General features: G+C 43.4%; 3 protein-coding genes across 5 annotated transcripts; all 3 read right to left on the bottom strand.

The window, feature by feature from the left end:
- Positions 1–964: 964 nt before the first annotated feature.
- On the bottom strand, positions 965–8,628 carry LOC307089276 (ubl carboxyl-terminal hydrolase 18-like). 2 transcript variants are annotated; one of them, XM_079755480.1, is made up of 10 exons: positions 6,710–8,628; positions 6,242–6,407; positions 5,983–6,125; positions 5,690–5,769; positions 4,924–5,064; positions 4,514–4,609; positions 3,791–3,958; positions 3,466–3,600; positions 2,010–2,053; positions 965–1,916 (listed from the first exon to the last, which is right to left on the bottom strand). In XM_079755480.1, the coding sequence occupies exons 1-10, from the start codon at positions 6,744–6,746 to the stop codon at positions 1,871–1,873; spliced, it is 1,056 nt and encodes a 351-aa protein (XP_079611606.1). In that variant the 5' UTR covers positions 6,747–8,628; the 3' UTR covers positions 965–1,870. The 2 variants fall into 2 exon arrangements, with proteins under 2 accessions (XP_079611606.1, XP_079611605.1); XM_079755479.1 differs by having other exon boundaries at positions 965–1,919.
- Positions 8,629–8,837: 209 nt separating this feature from the next.
- Positions 8,838–15,906, bottom strand: LOC307089752 (ubl carboxyl-terminal hydrolase 18-like). The gene is made up of 10 exons (XM_079756167.1): positions 14,965–15,906; positions 14,497–14,662; positions 14,238–14,380; positions 13,945–14,024; positions 13,215–13,355; positions 12,736–12,831; positions 11,579–11,746; positions 10,892–11,023; positions 10,407–10,450; positions 8,838–10,312 (listed from the first exon to the last, which is right to left on the bottom strand). The coding sequence occupies exons 1-10, from the start codon at positions 15,032–15,034 to the stop codon at positions 9,742–9,744; spliced, it is 1,611 nt and encodes a 536-aa protein (XP_079612293.1). The 5' UTR covers positions 15,035–15,906; the 3' UTR covers positions 8,838–9,741.
- Positions 15,907–17,037: 1,131 nt separating this feature from the next.
- LOC307089239 (ubl carboxyl-terminal hydrolase 18-like) lies at positions 17,038–23,212 on the bottom strand. Of its 2 annotated transcripts, none has more exons than XM_079755416.1 (10): positions 23,076–23,212; positions 22,559–22,757; positions 22,297–22,439; positions 21,988–22,067; positions 21,495–21,635; positions 21,011–21,106; positions 19,806–19,973; positions 19,118–19,249; positions 18,633–18,676; positions 17,038–18,538 (listed from the first exon to the last, which is right to left on the bottom strand). In XM_079755416.1, exons 1-10 carry the CDS (start codon positions 23,143–23,145, stop codon positions 17,968–17,970), a joined length of 1,644 nt encoding a protein of 547 aa, XP_079611542.1. In that variant the 5' UTR covers positions 23,146–23,212; the 3' UTR covers positions 17,038–17,967. The 2 variants fall into 2 exon arrangements, with proteins under 2 accessions (XP_079611542.1, XP_079611541.1); XM_079755415.1 differs by having other exon boundaries at positions 22,559–22,778.
- Positions 23,213–23,273: the final 61 nt, after the last annotated feature.

Here is a 23,273-nt window from a genome sequence, read left to right on the forward strand (position 1 = left end):
CTCAGGGGCCCCAGCCTGGGAACTCTCGCTTTAAGAGCGGGCCGAGTTCTGCAGCAGCGGCCCTGCCAAGACAGCCCGTGCTGCTGGAACTATGTGGGAACTTGCAAGAGTTGGAGAAGAGTCAACTCAATACGAAATCAGTGGGACGCAACATAGCACTTTGTTGGGCTGGGAGGATTGAGAAATGAAGAATGTGTGTTCTGTGGAAACTGAAAGGTGTGTGCGTGTTGGTTGGGGCGTTTTTTTCTCGTTCTCAGAGTCGCAGTCAAAGTGGTGGTGGTGGTGGTGTGTCGATACAACAATGAGTCAACACACCAGTGCAGGTATTTCCCTAACAGCTCCAGAAGGCATGCTTCCTCTTTCAGACAACCCCCCAGCCCGGTTACCAGACGTGTGTGGTCCGCAGAGAGCCTCGGTACTGACGGCCTCATGCGTCTACCGCCCCCTAGCGGGATTATCAGAAGGACTAAAAACGTTTTGTTTAGATAATAAAATTCTGCAACTAAAAATAAATATATCTACAGCATATTTAATACACAGGCATCTTGAAATTATACAAATACAATAAAAATAGAAACCAAGGTATTGCCAGAGAAAAAAACAATATATATATATAGATATCTATATATATATGCTAGTGCTGTCAAGTGATTAAAATATTTAATCGAAATTCGCGATTCGCATTAATGTCATAGTTAACTCACGATTAATCACACTTTTTTTCTATTCTAAATTTCCCTTGATTTCGTACTGCTAGCCTTTTAGTGAGATCAGAGAGTATTCAGAAGGACAGTAATAAAATATATTTGGTAAGATGGATATAAGAGAGACCCGCAGTGAATTAAACCCGGTCCACTTGACATCGGGTAGGTGCATGACAGTGGTAGGCCTACCGTAAAACTTCAATAGCCCAGGCTTTTATTTGTTTCAATCACTGAACTTTCGAACAAAACTCTTGCTCAGCAAAGATGGGAAAAACATTTATTGTTTAAACCAGTATGAATATTCCTACCATACGTAGGCCTATACATATTACCAGGCTATCGAATAACGCCTACACACACAAACACACACACACACACACACACACACACACACACACACACACACACACACACACACACACATACACACACGATGGCGGAGTGCTAATCGGGAGAGTCGGGAGAATTCCCGGTGGGCCGTTAACGTTTCGAGGTCGGGCTGATTACTGCGGGATAACAGCCCCTTCTTGTTTCTACCCTCCTTGTTTCTCTCCATCTAATTTCTCCCTTTCTAGTTTCTCTCCTTCTATTTCCTCCCGTTCTGGTTTCCCTCCTCCTTGTTTCTCTCTTCCTTGTTTCTCCCTTTCTATATCCTCTCCTTCTCGTTTCTCCCCTTCTTGTTTCTCTCCTCCTAGTTTCTCTCCTTCTAGTTTCTCCACTTCTGGTTTCTCCCCTTCTAATTTCTCTCCTTCTTGTTTCTCTCCTTCTAGTTTCTCCCCTTCTAGTTTCTCCACTTCTAATTTCTCCCCTTCTTTTTTCTCTCCTTCTAATTAATCCCCTTCTGGTTTCTCCCCTTCTAGTTTCTCTCCATCATGTTTCTCTCTATCTTGTTTCTCTGCTTCTAGTTTCTCCCCTTCTTGTTTCTCCCTTTCTTGTTCCTCCCCTCCTTGTTTTTCTCCATCTAGTTTCTCCCCTCCTCGTTTCTCCCCTTCTTGATTCTCCCCTTCTAGTTTCTCCCCTTCTTGTTTCTCCCATTCTTTTACCTCCCCTTCTTGTTTCCACCCTTCTTGTTTCTCCCCTCCTTGTTTCTTCCCTTCCCGTCTCCCTCCTTCTTGTCTCTCTCCTTCTTGTTTCCCTCCTTCTTGTTTCTCCCCCTCTCCACCTCCCTAGGTCTGGGTGGGTTCTCTCCGGTACAGCAGCATGTAGGCCGTCCTGCTGGGAACATCGGAGCGTTGGTCTCATCATGTTATCATTGTTATTAATATGTTCACATATTAAATCATAACAGCGTGTTGAGAAGATTACCTGCTGCGACCACCGTACGTCTCCCTCACAGCCTCCCAGGAAACCTGGAGGTTCAGGGGCAGGAAACCATCAAATACACCAATAAAACCCCTTATTGGTTCTTACACAACAGTTAGTTCAGACCAAGTAATTTCATGGATAAGAGGCATTCCAAGAGTGCTGATATAGAGTATAACAGCACTGGGACTTTTAACTATACATGTATCACTCCGCTTTACAGGTGTTCTCAACCGTTGAAGGACAATTCCGGTATTTTGAACATTGAGCCCCCTTTCTGGTTTGTCCAGGATGAAAAAGAATGGTTCAAAACACCGAAATTTTGAACATTGGTCCTGTCTCGAGTATTTGGCTAACTTCGAATCGCACCTGCCTGCTTCACAATAGCTCGCTATGTGCATTCAAAAACACCCCTAAACGTTCGTTTTCAGAAATGTGAAACTCATCGAGTGGTTAGTGGTGTTCGTTGATGTTCCTAATCAAGTATTGTAGCGAAATACAGTTTCTGTCGTGTTTTATTTGGCATTTTGTATATCGGCATTTTGTAAATGAAATGGAAACCAGACCGGGCCGGAAATGGAATCAACAGTAGGGGTAGAACCTAGCAAATAGACCTCAAGCGAACCCCCTTTCTGTTTCCGGTTCCGCTAAAATACTAGATAAAAATAATAGATTAAGAACATCAGCGAACACCACTAACCACTCGATGAGTTTCACATTTCTGAAAACGATCGTTTAGGGGTGTTTTTGAATGCACATAGCCAGCCATTGTGAAGCAGAGAGGGGCGATTTGAAATAAGCCAAATACTCGAGACAGGACCAATATTCAAAATGTCGGTGTTAACCACTCTATTTCATCCTAGACAAACCAGAAAGGGGGCTAAATGTTCAAAATACCGGAATTGTCCTTGAATGTTATGTTAAGCTAGTGTCTTTATGTGTTGCTTGGCAACAGTTCAGTCCGGGTCCAATTGCGGATCTATTTGTGTTGGCGAAGCCAAATAAATCATTAAATAAACAAACAAATCATATTCTGTTGTTGTTTATTACTGTTATAAATGGTGCTTGTAGAACTGTTGTATGAAAGCAATATCACACTCGAGGTCGTGCTGTTGTACTGAATATCAGCACTGCTTTGATCATCTTCGGCACTCGGCCTACGGCCTCGTACCTACGACCCCATCAACAGCACTTCCTCTTGTGTGATATTGTTAAATTATGTTTGTGGACCTTCTAACACAGTGGAGATGGATAGGAAGGTGTTTGGAAAAAGAGGGGCATTGTGGTAACCACACTAGCCTGTTGACATCAATTTCCATTCCTCCTTTTGTCCATCGCTAACCCTGTTTCTTAAGGTACATATCTAAACACCATTTCACATTCACTGAAGATCAGTGGGAGAGCTTAGGTTTCGCTTTTGCCACTGGAACCAACAAACAGCTGCAGAATAACCACTCACGGGATTAACATGGCTGTCGTTTGCGTAGAACCAGTCCGAGCCCCCTGCCGACCGGACGAAGGCGGTGTAGTGTCCCGACCTCGCAGTCCCGGAGTGGACGATCACCGCGAACAAGCTGTACTTTGTGCTCTCGTTCTGAAAAACAAAAGCCCATGCTGGGAATGAGAATGGACACATATCATTGAAATAAATGATGGATGGATGGAAACAGACTGATATTATCTATAAATTATGGGGTTGATTTCCAAAGACTTTTAATGGCTAATCAACATCACACCTCACCTTCAATATTGTAAACTCCATATATTTTAATAAAAAAGCACACCTTTTGAAAGTCCTTTGAAAACACATCTTGGCCGCAAATGTCCTGGAAATCCAAAGACTCTTGGAATTCCACGGAGCAGTCGAGTTTGTGCATCCAGCCGGAGTCGGAGTAACGAAACCTCTGCAGCTGCACGCACAAAATGGTGGGCAAGGAGAGGATCCTGTGTCCCTGTGGAACAGAACAGAAAGAAGGGTCTTTAGGCTGGAACGGTTCTCCATGACACGACAGAAGGGTCTACGAGTCTGCGACTCAATTGATCTGTTTAGACTGTGTCCTGGTTCTGCACTGGGCACAGAGAACACTAACCTGTCTAGACCGGTCCTGCACTGGGCACAGAGAACACTAACCTGTCTAGACCGGTCCTGAACTGGGCACAGAGAACACTAACCTGTCTAGACTGGTTCTGCACTGGGCACAGAGACCACTAACTGATTTAGACCAGGTCCTTGGCACAGAGACCACTGACCTGTCTAGACCGGTTCTGCCCTGGGAACAGAGACCACTTACCTGTTTAGACCGGTTCTGCACTGGGCACAGAGACCATTAACCTGTCTAGACCGGTTCTGCACTGGGCACAGAGACCACTAATCGGTTTAGACCGGGTCTTTGGCACAGAGAACACTAACCTGTATAGACCGGGTCCAGGTTTTGCAATGGGCACAGAGACCACTAACGTGTTTAATCGGGGGTCCATGTTTTGCAATGGGCACAGAGACCACTAACGTGTTTAAAGGGGGTCCGGGTTTTGCACTGGTCACAGAAGCAGTTGTCGATGCCGCTCAAATCCTGCAGCTCAAAGAAGGACACCAGGCAGTCTTTCTGAAAACCACGGGAAAAAAAAGCTGATTGGTGTTGGGATTCAGAAGAATTACGTAGTATGCTAATCATCATGTGTCTTTATGTGTAGCCTAATGGATAGACGTAGACACATGGACGTGTAGATAGATGGATAAATGTAGATATATGGATGTAGATATGTGGATGGATGTAGATATACAGTATGGATGTAGATATATGGATGTAGATATATGGATGGATGTAGATATATGGATGTAGATATATGGATGGATGTAGTTACATGGAGGAATAGGTAGAAAGATGGAAGGAGGTATAGATCTATGTCTGGGTCTCACCAGAGTGTTGCTCTGATGTCTTATGTGCAGCGGCAGACTGAGCAGGTAGCTGGGGCCCGGCGGGGGCCGGGTGGAGGAGCACTCCACACACTGGTGGTGGAGCTCCACAGAGAGCCGGTACAGACTCTGGATCTCCAGGGCCTGCAGGTCAAGGGGGTGTACAGGTGAGTGGGGCGGACAGGTGAGGTGGGCCTGCAGGTGAGGTGGGCCTGCAGGATGGGCGTACTACCGTAGCTCAGACTGGGCATAGAACAGCATATTATAGAAAAGACTAGTATAGTATAACAGAGTAACTATACTTCGGGTCATTTGAGTGATAATTGTGAACTGTTAAAATATATTAATTATCATCCCATCATGATCTGTGGGAATCTGGATTGTTCATGGATATCATCTTCAGACTCTTTATGGGTTTGTGCAGTATGATTTAATAGTGGATCTTTACAGATGTGATCAGTATGATTTAAGTGAGGATCTCTACAGATGTGATCAGTATGATTTAATAGAGGATCTTTACAAATGTGATCTGTATGATTTAAGTGAGGATCTGTGCAGATGTGATCAGTATGATTTAATTGAGGATCTGTACAGATGTGATCTGTATGATTTAATTGAGGATCTGTACAGATGTGATCAGTATCATTTAAGTGAGGATCTGTGCAGATGTGATCAGTATGATTTAATTGAGGATCTGTACAGATGTTATCAGTATGATTTAAGTGAGGATCAGTATGGATGTGATCGGTATGATTAATGAAACACCAACCAAGGCTTTGTCATCCATCTGCTGCTGGATGAAGTTCAGGACCGCCAGGAAGACCTCGTCTGCATCATGCTGTACGTTCACTGCAACACCAGACAAAATGGACGTAGCATCGTCATCATCAACACCACCACCCTCCTCCTCATCACCATCATCTCATCGTAACCACAGCCATCTTCATCATCACCATCATTTCTTATTCATCTGCGTTGTCATCACCATCTTACTCACCGCCATCATCCTAATCATACGTGTCATATCTCTAATATACTCTATAGTGTGTGGGGGGTCCTCACATCGGATGTGTTGTCGGTCCAGACAGCGGAGGAAGTCCTTGTGGGGGGCCCGGCAGGAAGGGTCTCTGATGGCCCCCAGTACCCCCTTCAGATGGACCGGCACGTTATCCAGAGCATCCTCACGCACAGACGAGGAATCCCACCTTGGAGTATTGGACATTCAAGTCATTTTCTGAATCGTATGAAGACTTACGGCCGAGTAAGAAGATGGAATATTACATCAGGATTGAGACACGTGTAAAGTCCGGTGAGGTGTTACCTGTCGAGGAGGTCCTTCAGCTCCGACGTGGCGATGAAGGACTGGAGCAGAGCGTTGACGCAGCAGGTCAGCCCATAGTTCTCCAGACCTCTCCACCGTGAGAAACGTTCTGGGGTCATCCTGTAGTTCTCCCGACCACTCCAGACTGATGAACGAGGTTCTGACACTGGGTTCGAGTCCCACGCAGAGTATTAGATGGGGCTGCAATTCAATTACCTTTAGGGCGTTTAGCAGACGCTTTTATCCAAAGCGAATTATAATGCGTACATTTCTCAGAAGAAAGATCACCAACAATATATCTGTCTGTATATTGTTGTTTGTTTCTTCTGACAAATTCAATCCAACTTTTAAAGTAGGCCTGGTCAACTGTCATACTTCGTTATTTGATCAAAGCTAAAACTATAAATAATCGCTTTGATCAGGAGTGAAACTGACAGAGATTCTGATCGATTTAATCATATCGCCTACCTGTTGAAACGTTACTCCTCGAAGAATATCCCCCCATGGATCGGTAGTAGGAACAACTTCTTCTAAACGTCTCTCTAATCAGCTCCTCGGGTCCAAAGTTTAGGAGAACAGCTGACAGACCACAGGGTGACGAGACCGAAGAGGGACGCTCAACGGTTCAGTTTCGTTTTTAGAGCCGCCAGAGAACCGAAACTTATCAGCTCATGTATCACCAGTTGAATGTCTCAGGATCAGTTTGACCAGGTGAGTTGTAGCAAATTATAAAATAAATATAGAAATATGTTTGTTCTTCTCATCGTCTTTCTCTGGAGGGCATCATAGGCGCCGGAACCTATGAGGCCGCGGGGCCAATGGCCACCCCACTTTTCCTGAAATAAAATCTATATATATATCTATCTATTTTTTTTTTGCCTGTTTTGATGAACTATTTCGTTTCTTAGTTATGTTTTGGCCTAATATTGTTACTATACAAACGAACAAAGCTTCGCCTCCCCACGACCTTATATTGATTGAGTCTAAAACGTTCTCAACGATTCAGCCAATGAGAGTACTACGGAAGGTAGCAATCGCGTTGCCATGAACCAAGGGTAAACAAATGATAAGGCACCGCCACACAAGTTAACTAATGATCGCTGTAGGCTTCAATATCATGCAAGCACTTTGTTTTGTTTTCCTTTTTTTCTACATCACAATTGCATGCTTTAATAAAGTATTGTTTTTACCTACCATTACGAGTCTCGTTTGGTCTAGTAGGGAATTCGCACAATGGCGCTGCTGCTGCTTGCTTATGGCTGGTTCAGACTACACGATTTCAGCCCGATTTTGCCCCGATTCGTTCGTCGCAGACAAATTTGAAATAAATAAATAAAGTAGGTGAACATATTGACTAGACAAACGGAAAACTGACAAATCATATTTTTCTATAATCTCCCTGCTTCTGAAATCTCCGCCCAGCTCTCGTACGCTGGTTTTCCATAAGCATTCCACTGTGCGATCATTCCTGCTGGATATGCCCTCACACATTGTTGAAATCATATACTGGATGCTTTATTCTTTCTATGTGTCTTTTAGTTAATGATCGGGCTATAATAAGACCACGTTGGCTATGTTCGCTGACAACAGGGGACATTTCATAGTGGTTGGACATTTTAGCGAGCCGACAGGCTTTTTGTCGGGACGCGGAACACGCAACTCAAAATCGGGATGACAGCTCATCCGCGCATCTCTACTAACTAGACTCACTGCACTACGCAGAGGACCGCCATCATAATGCCTAGTATAGTAACTCGGAATCCATTGTTATTTACACTTGTGCGTTGATGGTGCGAAGCACTGCATTAAACACGACCAAAGTTATACAATCAAATCCAAAAGCCATCTATAATGATGATTGCGATGATGATGAGGATTATGATGACAATGAAGAAGGTTATTATGATGATTCAGTGTTTACTTTGCGGTGACGACACATTATTTGGATCACAACGGTGCGCGCCGCTTCCTATTGGTGCTAGGGGCGGCAATTGACGCGCGTGAAATGTCCACCGCGGCCCTTCGGCGCCGGTGTGTGGCCTAGGATGATGAGGTGTCACGCGCTGTTCGACACATGCACGCGCATTTGCCGCCCCCACCACTGAAATCATTCCGGCGCCACTGCATCCAGCACCTCACACGCACATGTTTACCAGAACAGAGAATCAAACACAGTTTTCTGCTATTCAGAGTCCTCTCATCGGAGTTAGGCGGAATCCCAGCCTGTTTTTGTATTGATAATAAAATTCTGCAACGAACAAGAAATATATCTACAGAATATGTAATACACAGGCATCTTGAAATCATAAAAATACAATAAAAACAAAAACCAAGGTATTGCCAAAAAAAAACCCGATATATACACGTATATGTAGTACATAGTATTTAGTAAAACCCAAAACAAAGATATTTGCCAAAAAACATTAGATGAATAATAGTAATATATATATATATATATATATATATATATATATATATATATATATATATATACATATATTATAAATTATGCAAAATGATGAACTAACCCTATTATAAATTATGTTAAATTATGAACTAACCCTAACCCCAACCCTAACCCTAACCCTAACCCTAACTTGATTAAACTTGATTAAAACTTTTAAGGAGAGAGGCCTACTGGAAAAATTAATTAAACACAGTGGAACCCAATGGCCTCAATGAATTACAGGATTTTAGCGTATTTTTGTGAAAGTTTAAATCTTCGGGTGTTTAAGCATCTACATTTGCACATTGTTATTTGTGATATGTGAGCCCGATATTTAATTGTAGCCTATCCTTGTGAAAGCTTAAACGTATCTGTGCTTAAAGTTGAACATTTTTATTGATATGTGAACCTTGGATGTATTATAGGCCTATGTGAACATTGTTATTTCTGATGTGTGAGCCTTGGACTGTATTGTATGTGAGCTTGGAGTGTTGATTTGGTGGTGTCTTGCACTAATTGGTGAGGTCATCTGACCCTGTAAATCACCAAATGAGCTGTCGGTGTCATGTGACTTTGAAGAGTGAAACTGACGAAGCAACAGCGAAATGTGTTGTTCACAAAATAGATCAGCTTATCAGCTTATACCAGTATGCAGTGATTTTACACTTCTTTGACTTGATATACTATTGTTGACTGCACATCACCAGCACCTGAGCATCAAAAGGCTGTGCACAGGGACTTCGTTCTTTTTAGTATTGTGTGGCAGACACCAGGGAGGATCGAGGGGAGTGGTAGGTCTGGCAACCCCAGCCATCCCCAGCCATCCCCGCCGCCGCCGCCGCCGCCGCCGCAAGAGACGCCGACGCTGCAAGGAACGCCGCCGCCGGATTACCCTTTTCCCCTGGTGATACCGATTTACCCTGTAAATAAACAATCCCTTTGAACTGCTCTCTGTGTGTTGAGTCGTTATATCTATTCAACTTGGTGGCGTGGAAACCCCACACCCACTGGTCCGTTACAATATATATATCCGTCTGAATGCTCTCAGACGCTATCAGCCTGATAACTGGGGCACTCCATCTTGTTTCTCTCCATCTGGTTTCTCCTCTTCTTGTTTCTCGCTTTCTAGTTTCTCCCATTCAAATTTCTCACTTTCTAGTTCATCTCCTTCTGGTTTCTCCCCTTCTTGTTTCTCTCCTTCTAGTTTCTCCTCTTCTGGTTTCTCCCCTCCCCCTCTCTCTCCTTCTAGTTTCTCCACTTCTGGTTTTTCCCCTTCTGGTTTCTCCCCTTCTGGTTTCTCCCCTTCTAATTTCTCCCCTTGTTTCTCTCCAACATGTTTCCCTCCATCATGTTTCTCTCTATCTTGTTTCTCCCCTTCTTGTTTTTCCCATTCTAGTTTCTCTCCATCATGTTTCTCTCTATCTTGTTTCTCCCCTTCTTGTTTTTCCCATTCTAGTTTCTCTCCATCATGTTTCTCTCTATCTTGTTTCTCCCCTTCTAGTTTCTCCCCTTCTTGTACCTCCCCTTCTTGTCTTTCTCCTTCTTGTTTCCCTCCTTCTTGTTTCTCCCCCTCTCCCCGGGTCTGGGTGGGTTCTCTCCGGTACAGCAGCATGTAGGCCGTCCCACTGGGAAAGTGGGAAAGAGTGTTGGTCACGTCATGTTATCATTGTTATTTATATGTTCACATATTAAATCATAACAGCGTATTGAGAAGCTTACCTGCTGTGACCGCCGTACGTCTCCCTCACATCCTCCCAGGAAGCCTGGAGGTTCAGGGGCAGGAAACCATCAAATACAACAATAAAACCCCTTATAAGTTCTTATACAACACATAGTTCTGAGCAAGTAATTTGATTGGACAAGAGGCATTCCATGAGTGCTGATATAGAGTATAACAGCACTGGGACTTTTAACTATACTTATTCTACTTCTTTTAAGAATGCTTGATTCGGATTGGCTGGGAGGAGGGACCTTCTAACACAGTGGAGATGGACAGGAAGTTGTTTGGAAAGAGATATGCATTGTAGTAACCACACTAGCCTGTTGACACATCAATTTCCATTCCTCCTTTTGTCCAACGCTAATATCCTTTCTTAAGGTATATATCTAAGCACCATTTCAGATTCACTGAAGATCAGTGGGAGATCTTGGGTTTTGCTTTTGCCACTGGAACCAACAAACAGAGCTGCAGAATAATGACTCACGGGTCCAACGTGGTTGTCGTCTGCGTAGAACCAGCTACAGCCTGTCGACCGGACAAAGGCGGTGTAGTGTCCGAACATCGCATACCCGGAGTGGACGATCACCGCGAACAAGCTGTACTTTGTGCTCTTGTTCTGAAAAACAAAGCCCAAGCTGGGAATGAGAATGGACACATATCATTGAAATAAATGATGGATGGATGGAAATAGACCTGATATTATCTATCAATTATGGGGTTGATTTCCAAAGACTTGTAATGGCTAATCAACATCACACCTCACCTTCAATTAGGGCTGGGCGATTGATCAAATTTTGATCGCGATTTCGATTTTAGCCTCGAACGATCACAAAATTAACATAATCGAGTTTTTAGATATTTTTTTTTTCAATTATTACTATTATTATTATTGTTTTTTTTTATGTTTTATAGAAAGGGCAGAACAGCTGGATACATATATCATTTTAGATTGGAACATTTTCTTTTTGACCATTTTGTGTATTTTTTTAAGGCGAAATGTCAAAGTTTTTTTTGGGAGAGACATGCTGAATAAATACAACATGTTTTCAAACCCAAAAATAATGGTTTGAATAATCGTGATTTCAATATTGACCAAAATAATCGTGATTATGATTTTTCCCATAAGCAAGCTTCAATATTGTAAACTTCCATATATTTCAATAAAAAACACCTTTTGGAAGTCCTTTGAAAACACATCTTGGCCGCAAATGTCCTGGAAATCCAAAGACTCTTGGAATTCCACAGAGCAGTTGAATTTGTACATCCAGCCGGAGTCGGAGTAACGAAACCTCTGCAGCTGCACGCACAAAATGGTGGGCAGGGAGAGGATCCTGTGTCCCTGTGGAACAGAACGGAAAGAAGGGTCTTTAGGCTGGAACGGTTCTCCATGACACGACCAGTGTTGGGCAAGTTACATTAAAAAAGCAATTAGTTACAGTTACTAGTTACTTCTAGTTACTACTAGTTACTCCATTACAAATTATAAAAGTAACTAGTTACTGTGGAAACTAAGTATTGCATTACTTTCAAGTACATGTTTGAATGATCAAATATGTATAACAATAAATGTGCTTAACGGAACTCAAACTATGTGTGCATGTTCATGCATGGAAGCATGCAACGTTGAAAGATGTTTAAATGACTTCACACCGACGTGTAGAGGCACTTTGTCCAGGGCATAATGTGCATTTCACGATTACACTCGTTCCTTTAATTTCTTGGAGGGAAAAGTAATGGCAATACTTCCATTCAAAGAAGGCTGTTTTTGGATTTGGGCTTGCAATTCCTGTTTCACGTTGACGCACGTGTGTCCGACTCTCTGTGTAAACAACACCCGCCCAACTCTACCACTGATAGGCTTACCATGACATGTTACTCTACCTCAGCCAATCGTTATCATTAATGTGATTGTCTCGTGCCCACTAACCAAGGATGAACAGTAAAGAGAGAGATAGAGAACTAGTTGGTCTGATGAGAAAACAGCTTTAATTGTAGTAATGCGCCACATTTTTTGAAGTAACGGGAATGGCGTTATAATGATGGGAAGAGTAATCAATTACGGCGCTTTTCCACCGGCGGGTACGCTTCGGACTCATCACGCCTCAGCCCAGTAGTGAGGGTGCGGTATAGCCCAGCTCAGTTATGGCTCGCTTTTCCTCCGCTGACAATACCCTTATGGTAGGGTGGGGTGCAAGCCGTAAGGCGATAGCCGGGGCACAGAGACCATTAACCTGTATAGACCGGGTCCAGGTTTTGCAATGGGCGCAGAGACCACTAACGTGTTTAATCGGGGGTCCGGGTTTTGCAATGGGCACAGCGACCACTAACGTGTTTAAAGAGGGTCCGGGTTTTGCACTGGTCACAGAAGCAGTTGTCGATGCCACTCAAATCCTGCAGCTCAAAGAAGGACGCCAGGCAGTCTTTCTGAAAACCACGTGAAAAAAAAGCTGATTGGTGTTGGGATTCAGAAGAATTACGTAGTATGCTAATCATCATGTGTCTTTATGTGTAGCCTGATGGATAGACGTAGACACATGGACGTGTAGATAGATGGATAAATGTAGATATATGGATGTAGATATGTGGATGGATGTAGATATACAGTATGGATGTAGATATATGGATGTAGATATGTGGATGGATGTAGATATATGGATGTAGATATATGGATGGATGTAGATATACAGTATGGATGTAGATATATGGATGTAGATATGTGGATGGATGTAGATATATGAATGGATGTAGTTACATGGAGGAATAGGTAGAACGATGGAAGGAGGTATAGATCTATGTCTGGGTCTCACCAGAGTGTTGCTCTGATGTCTTATGTGCAGCGGCAGACTGAGCAGGTAGCTGGGGCCCGGCGGGGGCCGGGTGGAGGAGCACTCCACACACTGGTGGTGGAGCTCCACAGAGAGCCGGTACAGACTCTGGATCTCCAGGGCCTGCAGGTCAAGGGGGTGTACAGGTGAGTGGGGCGGACAGGTGAGGTGGGCCTGCAGGTGAGGTGGGCCTGCAGGATGGGCGTACTACCGTAGCTCAGACTGGGCATAGAACAGCATATTATAGAAAAGACTAGTATAGTATAACAGAGTAACTATACTGTGGGTCATTTGAGTGATAATTGTGAACTGTTAAAATATATTAATTATCATCCCATCATGATCTGTGGGAATCTGGATTGTTCATGGATATCATCTTCAGACTCTTTATGGGTTTGTGCAGTATGATTTAATAGTGGATCTTTACAGATGTGATCAGTATGATTTAAGTGAGGATCTCTACAGATGTGATCAGTATGATTTAATAGTGGATCTTTACAGATGTGATCAGTATGATTTAAGTGAGGATCTCTACAGATGTGATCAGTATGATTTAATTGAGGATCTGTACAGATGTGATCAGTATCATTTAAGTGAGGATCTGTGCAGATGTGATCAGTATGATTTAATTGAGGATCTGTACAGATGTTATCAGTATGATTTAAGTGAGGATCAGTATGGATGTGATCGGTATGATTAATGAAACACCAACCAAGGCTTTGTCATCCATCTGCTGCTGGATGAAGTTCAGGACCGCCAGGAAGACCTCGTCTGCATCATGCTGTACGTTCACTGCAACACCAGACAAAATGGACGTAGCATCGTCATCATCAACACCACCACCCTCCTCCTCATCACCATCATCTCATCGTAACCACAGCCATCTTCATCATCACCATCATTTCTTATTCATCTGCGTTGTCATCACCATCTTACTCACCGCCATCATCCTAATCATACGTGTCATATCTCTAATATACTCTATAGTGTGTGGGGGGTCCTCACATCGGATGTGTTGTCGGTCCAGACAGCGGAGGAAGTCCTTGTGGGGGGCCCGGCAGGAAGGGTCTCTGATGGCCCCCAGTACCCCCTTCAGATGGACCGGCACGTTATCCAGAGCATCCTCACGCACAGACGAGGAATCCCACCTTGGAGTATTGGACATTCAAGTCATTTTCTGAATCGTATGAAGACTTACGGCCGAGTAAGAAGATGGAATATTACATCAGGATTGAGACACGTGTAAAGTCCGGTGAGGTGTTACCTGTCGAGGAGGTCCTTCAGCTCCGACGTGGCGATGAAGGACTGGAGCAGAGCGTTGACGCAGCAGGTCAGCCCATAGTTCTCCAGACCTCTCCACCGTGAGAAACGTTCTGGGGTCATCCTGTAGTTCTCCCGACCACTCCAGACTGATGAACGAGGTTCTGACACTGGGTTCGAGTCCCACGCAGAGTATTAGATGGGGCTGCAATTCAATTACCTTTAGGGCGTTTAGCAGACGCTTTTATCCAAAGCGAATTATAATGCGTACATTTCTCAGAAGAAAGATCACCAACAATATATCTGTCTGTATATTGTTGTTTGTTTCTTCTGACAAATTCAATCCAACTTTTAAAGTAGGCCTGGTCAACTGTCATACTTCGTTATTTGATCAAAGCTAAAACTATAAATAATCGCTTTGATCAGGAGTGAAACTGACAGAGATTCTGATCGATTTAATCATATCGCCTACCTGTTGAAACGTTACTCCTCGAAGAATATCCCCCCATGGATCGGTAGTAGGAACAACTTCTTCTAAACATCTCTCTAATCAGCTCCTCGGGTCCAAAGTTTAGGAGAACAGCTGACAGACCACAGGGTGACGAGACCGAAGAGGGACGCTCAACGGTTCAGTTTCGTTTTTAGAGCCGCCAGAGAACCGAAACTTATCAGCTCATGTATCACCAGTTGAATGTCTCAGGATCAGTTTGACCAGGTGAGTTGTAGCAAATTATAAAATAAATATAGAAATATAGTTTGTTCTTCTCATCGTCTTTCTCTGGAGGGCATCATAGGCGCCGGAACCTATGAGGCCGCGGGGCCAATGGCCACCCCACTTTTCCTGAAATAAAATCTATATATATATCTATCTATTTTTTTTTTGCCTGTTTTGATGAACTATTTCGTTTCTTAGTTATGTTTTGGCCTAATATTGTTACTATACAAACGAACAAAGCTTCGCCTCCCCACGACCTTATATTGATTGAGTCTAAAACGTTCTCAACGATTCAGCCAATGAGAGTACTACGGAAGGTAGCAATCGCGTTGCCATGAACCAAGGGTAAACAAATGATAAGGCACCGCCACACAAGTTAACTAATGATCGCTGTAGGCTTCAATATCATGCAAGCACTTTGTTTTGTTTTCCTTTTTTTCTACATCACAATTGCATGCTTTAATAAAGTATTGTTTTTACCTACCATTACGAGTCTCGTTTGGTCTAGTAGGGAATTCGCACAATGGCGCTGCTGCTGCTTGCTTATGGCTGGTTCAGACTACACGATTTCAGCCCGATTTTGCCCCGATTCGTTCGTCGCAGACAAATTTGAAATAAATAAATAAAGTAGGTGAACATATTGACTAGACAAACGGAAAACTGACAAATCATATTTTTCTATAATCTCCCTGCTTCTGAAATCTCCGCCCAGCGCTCGTACGCTGGTTTTCCATAAGCATTCCACTGTGCGATCATTCCTGCTGGATATGCCCTCACACATCGTTGAAATCATATACTGGATGCTTTATTCTTTCTATGTGTCTTTTAGTTAATGATCGGGCTATAATAAGACCACGTTGGCTATGTTCGCTGACAACAGGGGACATTTCATAGTGGTTGGACATTTTAGCGAGCCGACAGGCTTTTTGTCGGGACGCGGAACACGCAACTCAAAATCGGGATGACAGCTCATCCGCGCATCTCTACTAACTAGACTCACTGCACTACGCAGAGGACCGCCATCATAATGCCTAGTATAGTAACTCGGAATCCATTGTTATTTACACTTGTGCGTTGATGGTGCGAAGCACTGCATTAAACACGACCAAAGTTATACAATCAAATCCAAAAGCCATCTATAATGATGATTGCGATGATGATGAGGATTATGATGACAATGAAGAAGGTTATTATGATGATTCAGTGTTTACTTTGCGGTGACGACACATTATTTGGATCACAACGGTGCGCGCCGCTTCCTATTGGTGCTAGGGGCGGCAATTGACGCGCGTGAAATGTCCACCGCGGCCCTTCGGCGCCGGTGTGTGGCCTAGGATGATGAGGTGTCACGCGCTGTTCGACACATGCACGCGCATTTGCCGCCCCCACCACTGAAATCATTCCGGCGCCACTGCATCCAGCACCTCACACGCACATGTTTACCAGAACAGAGAATCAAACACAGTTTTCTGCTATTCAGAGTCCTCTCATCGGAGTTAGGCGGAATCCCAGCCTGTTTTTGTATTGATAATAAAATTCTGCAACGAACAAGAAATATATCTACAGAATATGTAATACACAGGCATCTTGAAATCATAAAAATACAATAAAAACAAAAACCAAGGTATTGCCAGAAAAAAACCCAATATATACACGTATATGTAGTACATAGTATTTAGTAAAACCCAAAACAAAGATATTTGCCAAAAAACATTAGATGAATAATAGTAATCTATATATATATATATACATACATATATTATAAATTATGCAAAATGATGAACTAACCCTATTATGAATTATGTTAAATTATGAACTAACCCTAACCCCAACCCTAACCCTAACCCTAACCCTAACTTGATTAAACTTGATTAAAATTTTTAAGGAGAGAGGCCTACTGGAAAAATTAATTAAACACAGTGGAACCCAATGGCCTCAATGAATTACAGGATTTTAGTGTATTTTTGTGAAAGTTTAAATCTTCGGGTGTTTGAGCATCTACATTTGCACATTGTTATTTGTGATATGTAAGCCCGATATTTAATTGTAGCCTATCCTTGTGAAAGCTTAAACGTATCTGTGCTTAAAGTTGAACATTTTTATTGATATGTGAACCTTGGATGTATTATAGGCCTATGTGAACATTGTTATTTCTGATGTGTGAGCCTTGGACTGTATTGTATGTGAGCTTGGAGTGTTGATTTGGTGGTGTCTTGCACTAATTGGTGAGGTCATCTGACCCTGTAAATCACCAAATGAGCTGTCGGTGTCATGTGACTTTGAAGAGTGAAACTGACGAAGCAACAGCGAAATGTGTTGTTCACAAAATAGATCAGCTTATCAGCTTATACCAGTATGCAGTGATTTTACACTTCTTTGGCTTGATATACTATTGTTGACTGCACATCACCAGCACCTGAGAATCAAAAGGCTGTGCACAGGGACTTCGTTCTTTTTAGTATTGTGTGGCAGACACCAGGGAGGATCGAGGGGAGTGGTAGGTCTGGCAACCCCAGCCATCCCCAGCCATCCCCGCCGCTGCCGCCGCCGCCGCCGCAAGAGACGCCGACGCTGCAAGGAACGCCGCCGCCGGATTACCCTTTTCCCCTGGTGATACCGATTTACCCTGTAAATAAACAATCCCTTTGAACTGCTCTCTGTGTGTTGAGTCGTTATATCTATTCAACTTGGTGGCGTGGAAACCCCACACCCACTGGTCCGTTACAATATATATATCCGTCTGAATGCTCTCAGACGCTATCAGCCTGATAACTGGGGCACTCCATCTTGTTTCTCTCCATCTGGTTTCTCCTCTTCTTGTTTCTCGCTTTCTGGTTTCTCCCATTCAAATTTCTCACTTTCTAGTTCATCTCCTTCTGGTTTCTCCCCTTCTTGTTTCTCTCCTTCTAGTTTCTCCTCTTCTGGTTTCTCCCCTCCCCCTCTCTCTCCTTCTAGTTTCTCCACTTCTGGTTTTTCCCCTTCTGGTTTCTCCCCTTCTGGTTTCTCCCCTTCTAATTTCTCCCCTTGTTTCTCTCCAACATGTTTCCCTCCATCATGTTTCTCTCTATCTTGTTTCTCCCCTTCTTGTTTTTCCCATTCTAGTTTCTCTCTATCATGTTTCTCTCTATCTTGTTTCTCCCCTTCTTGTTTTTCCCATTCTAGTTTCTCTCCATCATGTTTCTCTCTATCTTGTTTCTTCCCTTCTAGTTTCTCCTCTTCTTGTACCTCCCCTTCTTGTCTCTCTCCTTCTTGTTTCCCTCCTTCTTGTTTCTCCCCCTCTCCCCGGGTCTGGGTGGGTTCTCTCCGGTACAGCAGCATGTAGGCCGTCCCACTGGGAAAGTGGGAAAGAGTGTTGGTCACATCATGTTATCATTGTTATTTATATGTTCACATATTAAATCATAACAGCGTATTGAGAAGCTTACCTGCTGTGACCGCCGTACGTCTCCCTCACATCCTCCCAGGAAGCCTGGAGGTTCAGGGGCAGGAAACCATCAAATACAACAATAAAACCCCTTATAAGTTCTTATACAACAGATAGTTCTGAGCAAGTAATTTGATTGGACAAGAGGCATTCCATGAGTGCTGATATAGAGTATAACAGCACTGGGACTTTTAATTATACTTATTCTACTTCTTTTAAGAATGCTTGATTCGGATTGGCTGGGAGGAGGGACCTTCTAACACAGTGGAGATGGACAGGAAGTTGTTTGGAAAGAGAGATGCATTGTGGTAACCACACTAGCCTGTTGACACATCAATTTCCATTCCTCCTTTTGTCCAACGCTAATATCCTTTCTTAAGGTATATATCTAAGCACCATTTCAGATTCACTGAAGATCAGTGGGAGATCTTGGGTTTTGCTTTTGCCACTGGAACCAACAAACAGAGCTGCAGAATAATGACTCACGGGTCCAACGTGGTTGTCGTCTGCGTAGAACCAGCTACAGCCTGTCGCCCGGACAAAGGCTGTGTAGTGTCCGAACATCGCATACCCGGAGTGGACGATCACCGCGAACAAGCTGTACTTTGTGCTCTTGTTCTGAAAAACAAAGCCCAAGCTGGGAATGAGAATGGACACATATCATTGAAATAAATGATGGATGGATGGAAATAGACCTGATATTATCTATCAATTATGGGGTTGATTTCCAAAGACTTGTAATGGCTAATCAACATCACACCTCACCTTCAATTAGGGCTGGGCGATTGATCAAATTTTGATCGCGATTTCGATTTTAGCCTCGAACAATCACAAAATTAACATAATCGAGTTTTTAGATATTTTTTTTTTCAATTATTACTATTATTATTATTGTTTTTTTTTATGTTTTATAGAAAGGGCAAAACAGCTGGATACTTACATCATTTTAGATTGGAACATTTTCTTTTTGACCATTTTGTGTATTTTTTTAAGGCGAAATGTCAAAGTTTTTTTTTGGGAGAGACATGCTGAATAAATACAACATGTTTTCAAACCCAAAAATAATGGTTTGAATAATCGTGATTTCAATATTGACCAAAATAATCGTGATTATGATTTTTCCCATAAGCAAGCTTCAATATTGTAAACTTCCATATATTTCAATAAAAAACACCTTTTGGAAGTCCTTTGAAAACACATCTTGGCCGCAAATGTCCTGGAAATCCAAAGACTCTTGGAATTCCACAGAGCAGTTGAATTTGTACATCCAGCCGGAGTCGGAGTAACGAAACCTCTGCAGCTGCACGCACAAAATGGTGGGCAGGGAGAGGATCCTGTGTCCCTGTGGAACAGAACAGAAAGAAGGGTCTTTAGGCTGGAACGGTTCTCCATGACACGACCAGTGTTGGGCAAGTTACATTAAAAAAGCAATTAGTTACAGTTACTAGTTACTTCTAGTTACTACTAGTTACTCCATTACAAATTATAAAAGTAACTAGTTACTGTGGAAACTAACTATTGCATTACTTTCAAGTACATGTTTGAATGATCAAATGTGTATAACAATAAATGTGTTTAACGGAACTCAAACTATGTGTGCATGTTCATGCATGGAAGCATGCAACGTTGAAAGATGTTTAAATGACTTCACACCGACGTGTAGAGGCACTTTGTCCAGGGCATAATGTGCATTTCACGATTACACTCGTTCCTTTAATTTCTTGGAGGGAAAAGTAATGGCAATACTTCCATTCAAAGAAGGCTGTTTTTGGATTTGGGCTTGCAATTCCTGTTTCACTTTGACGCACGTGTGTCCGACTCTCTGTGTAAACAACACCCACCCAACTCTACCCCTGATAGGCTTACCATGACATGTTACTCTACCTCAGCCAATCGTTATCATTAATGTGATTGTCTCGTGCCCACTAACCAAGGATGAACAGTAAAGAGAGAGATAGAGAACTAGTTGGTCTGATGAGAAAACAGCTTTAATTGTAGTAATGCGCCACATTTTTTGAAGTAACGGGAATGGCGTTATAATGATGGGAAGAGTAATCAATTACGACGCTTTTCCACTGGCGGGTACGCTTCGGACTCATCACGCCTCAGCCCAGTAGTGAGGGTGCGGTATAGCCCAGCTCAGTTATGGCTCGCTTTTCCTCCGCTGACAATACCCTTATGGTAGGGTGGGGTGCAAGCCGTAAGGCGATAGCCGGGGCACAGAGACCATTAACCTGTATAGACCGGGTCCAGGTTTTGCAATGGGCGCAGAGACCACTAACGTGTTTAAAGGGGGTCCGGGTTTTGCAATGGGCGCAGAGACCACTAACATGTTTAATCGGGGGTCCGGGTTTTGCAATGGGCACAGCGACCACTAACGTGTTTAAAGGGGGTCCGGGTTTTGCACTGGTCACAGAAGCAGTTGTCGATGCCACTCAAATCCTGCAGCTCAAAGAAGGACGCCAGGCAGTCTTTCTGAAAACCACGTGAAAAAAAAGCTGATTGGTGTTGGGATTCAGAAGAATTACGTAGTATGCTAATCATCATGTGTCTTTATGTGTAGCCTGATGGATAGACGTAGACACATGGACGTGTAGATAGATGGATAAATGTAGATATATGGATGTAGATATGTGGATGGATGTAGATATACAGTATGGATGTAGATATATGGATGTAGATATGTGGATGGATGTAGATATACAGTATGGATGTAGATATATGGATGGATGTAGATATACAGTATGGATGTAGATATATGGATGTAGATATGTGGATGGATGTAGATATATGAATGGATGTAGTTACATGGAGGAATAGGTAGAACGATGGAAGGAGGTATAGATCTATGTCTGGGTCTCACCAGAGTGTTGCTCTGATGTCTTATGTGCAGCGGCAGACTGAGCAGGTAGCTGGGGCCCGGCGGGGGCCGGGTGGAGGAGCACTCCACACACTGGTGGTGGAGCTCCACAGAGAGCCGGTACAGACTCTGGATCTCCAGGGCCTGCAGGTCAAGGGGGTGTACAGGTGAGTGGGGCGGACAGGTGTAGTATAACAGAGTAACTATACTGTGGGTCATTTGAGTGATGATTGTGAACTGTTAAAATATATCAGTTATCACACCATCATGATCTGTGAGAATCAGGATTGTTCATGGATATCATCTTCAGAATCTTTATGGGTTTGTGCAGTATGATTTAATAGTGGATCTTTACAGATGTGATCAGCATGATTTAAGTGAGGATCTCTACAGATGTGATCAGTATGATTTAAGTGAGGATCTGTGCAGATGTTATCAGTATGATTTAAGTGAGGATCAGTATGGATGTGGTCAGTATGAATAATGAAACACCAACCAAGGCTTTGTCATCCATCTGCTGCTGGATGAAGTTCAGGACCGCCAGGAAGACCTCGTCTGCATCATGCTGTACGTTCACTGCAGCGCCAGACAACACAGAGGTAGCATCATCATCATCACCACCACCGCCCTCTTCCTCATCACCATCTATCCTATCACCATCACCTCATTGTAACCACAGCCATCTTGCTCATCACCATTATTGTCTTCTTCATCTGCGTCGTCATCAACATCTTACTCAACTCCAGCATCCTAAACTTACGTGTCATATCTCTAATATACTCTATAGTGTGTGGGGGGTCCTCACATTGGATGTGTTGTCGGTCCAGACAGCGAAGGAAGTCCTTGTGGGGGGCCCGGCAGAATGGGTCTCTGATGGCCCCCAGGACCCCCTTCAGATGGACCGGCACGTTATCCAGAGCATCCTCACGCACAGACGACGAATCCCACCTTGGAGTATGGGACATGAAATTCAAGTCATTTTCTGAATCATATGAAGACTTACGGCCGAGTTAGAAGATGGAATATGACATCCGGATGGAGACGCGTGTTCAGTCCGGTGTTCTTACCTGTCGAGGAGGAACCTCAGCTCCGACGTGGCGATGAAGGACTGGAGCAGAGCGTTTACGCAGCAGGTCAGCCCATAGTTCTCCAGACCTCTCCGACGTGAGGAGCGACGGTCTGGTGTCATCCAGTCATTCTCCGGACCTGTCGAGCCTGAGCAGCGACGGCCTGGGGTCATCCTGTAGTTCTCCGGACCTCTCCGCCCTGAGGAACGAGGTTCTGACACTGGGTTCGAGTCCCACGCAGGGTATTAGATGGGGCTGCAATTAATTTACCTTTAGGGCGTTTAGCAGACGCTTTTATCCAAATCGAATTATAATGCGTACATTTGTCAGAAGAAAATAACCAACAATATGTCTGTATATTGTTGTTCGTTTCTTCTGACATATTCAATCCAACTTTTAAAGTAGGCCTGGTCAACTGTCATACTTCGTTATTTGATCAAAGCTAAAACTATAAATAATCGCTTCGATCAGGAGTGAAACTGTCAGAGATTCTGATCTATTTAATCATATCGCCTACCTGTTGAAACGTTACTCCTCGAAGAATATCCCCCCATGGATTGGTAGTAGGGACAACTTCTTCTAAACATCTCTCTAATCAGCTCATCGGGTCCAATGTTTAGGAGAACAGCTGACAGACCTCAGGGTGACGAGACCGAAGAGGGAGGCTCAACGGTTCAGTTTCGTTTTCAGCGCCGCCGGAGAAACGAAACGTATC

The sequence above is a fragment of the Pollachius pollachius genome, assembly GCF_949987615.1.
Source record: "Pollachius pollachius genome assembly, chromosome: 18".
In the NCBI taxonomy this organism is placed as follows: Eukaryota; Metazoa; Chordata; class Actinopteri; order Gadiformes; family Gadidae; genus Pollachius; species Pollachius pollachius.

Excerpts from the sequence above, each read along its gene's own strand:
- LOC307089276 (XM_079755479.1), bottom strand. The coding sequence starts at position 6,746 with ATGGGGGGATATTCTTCGAGGAGTAACGTTTCAACAG. Across the intron at positions 6,408-6,709 it reads GAGGAGTAACGTTTCAACAG|TGTCAGAACCTCGTTCATCA; the intron begins GTAGGCGATATG and ends ACTCGAACCCAG. Across the intron at positions 3,959-4,513 it reads CCCGGACCCCCTTTAAACAC|GGACACAGGATCCTCTCCTT; the intron begins GTTAGTGGTCTC and ends TCTGTTCCACAG.
- LOC307089752 (XM_079756167.1), bottom strand. The coding sequence starts at position 15,034 with ATGTTTAGAAGAAGTTGTTCCTACTACCGATCCATGGGGGGATATTCT. Across the intron at positions 12,832-13,214 it reads GACATCAGAGCAACACTCTG|AAAGACTGCCTGGCGTCCTT; the intron begins GTGAGACCCAGA and ends CGTGGTTTTCAG. Across the intron at positions 10,313-10,406 it reads ACGTACGGCGGTCACAGCAG|TGGGACGGCCTACATGCTGC; the intron begins GTAAGCTTCTCA and ends CCACTTTCCCAG.
- LOC307089239 (XM_079755415.1), bottom strand. The coding sequence starts at position 23,145 with ATGTTTAGAAGAAGTTGTCCCTACTACCAATCCATGGGGGGATATTCT. Across the intron at positions 22,779-23,075 it reads GAGGAGTAACGTTTCAACAG|TGTCAGAACCTCGTTCCTCA; the intron begins GTAGGCGATATG and ends ACTCGAACCCAG. Across the intron at positions 22,440-22,558 it reads CTGAGGTTCCTCCTCGACAG|GTGGGATTCGTCGTCTGTGC; the intron begins GTAAGAACACCG and ends CCATACTCCAAG.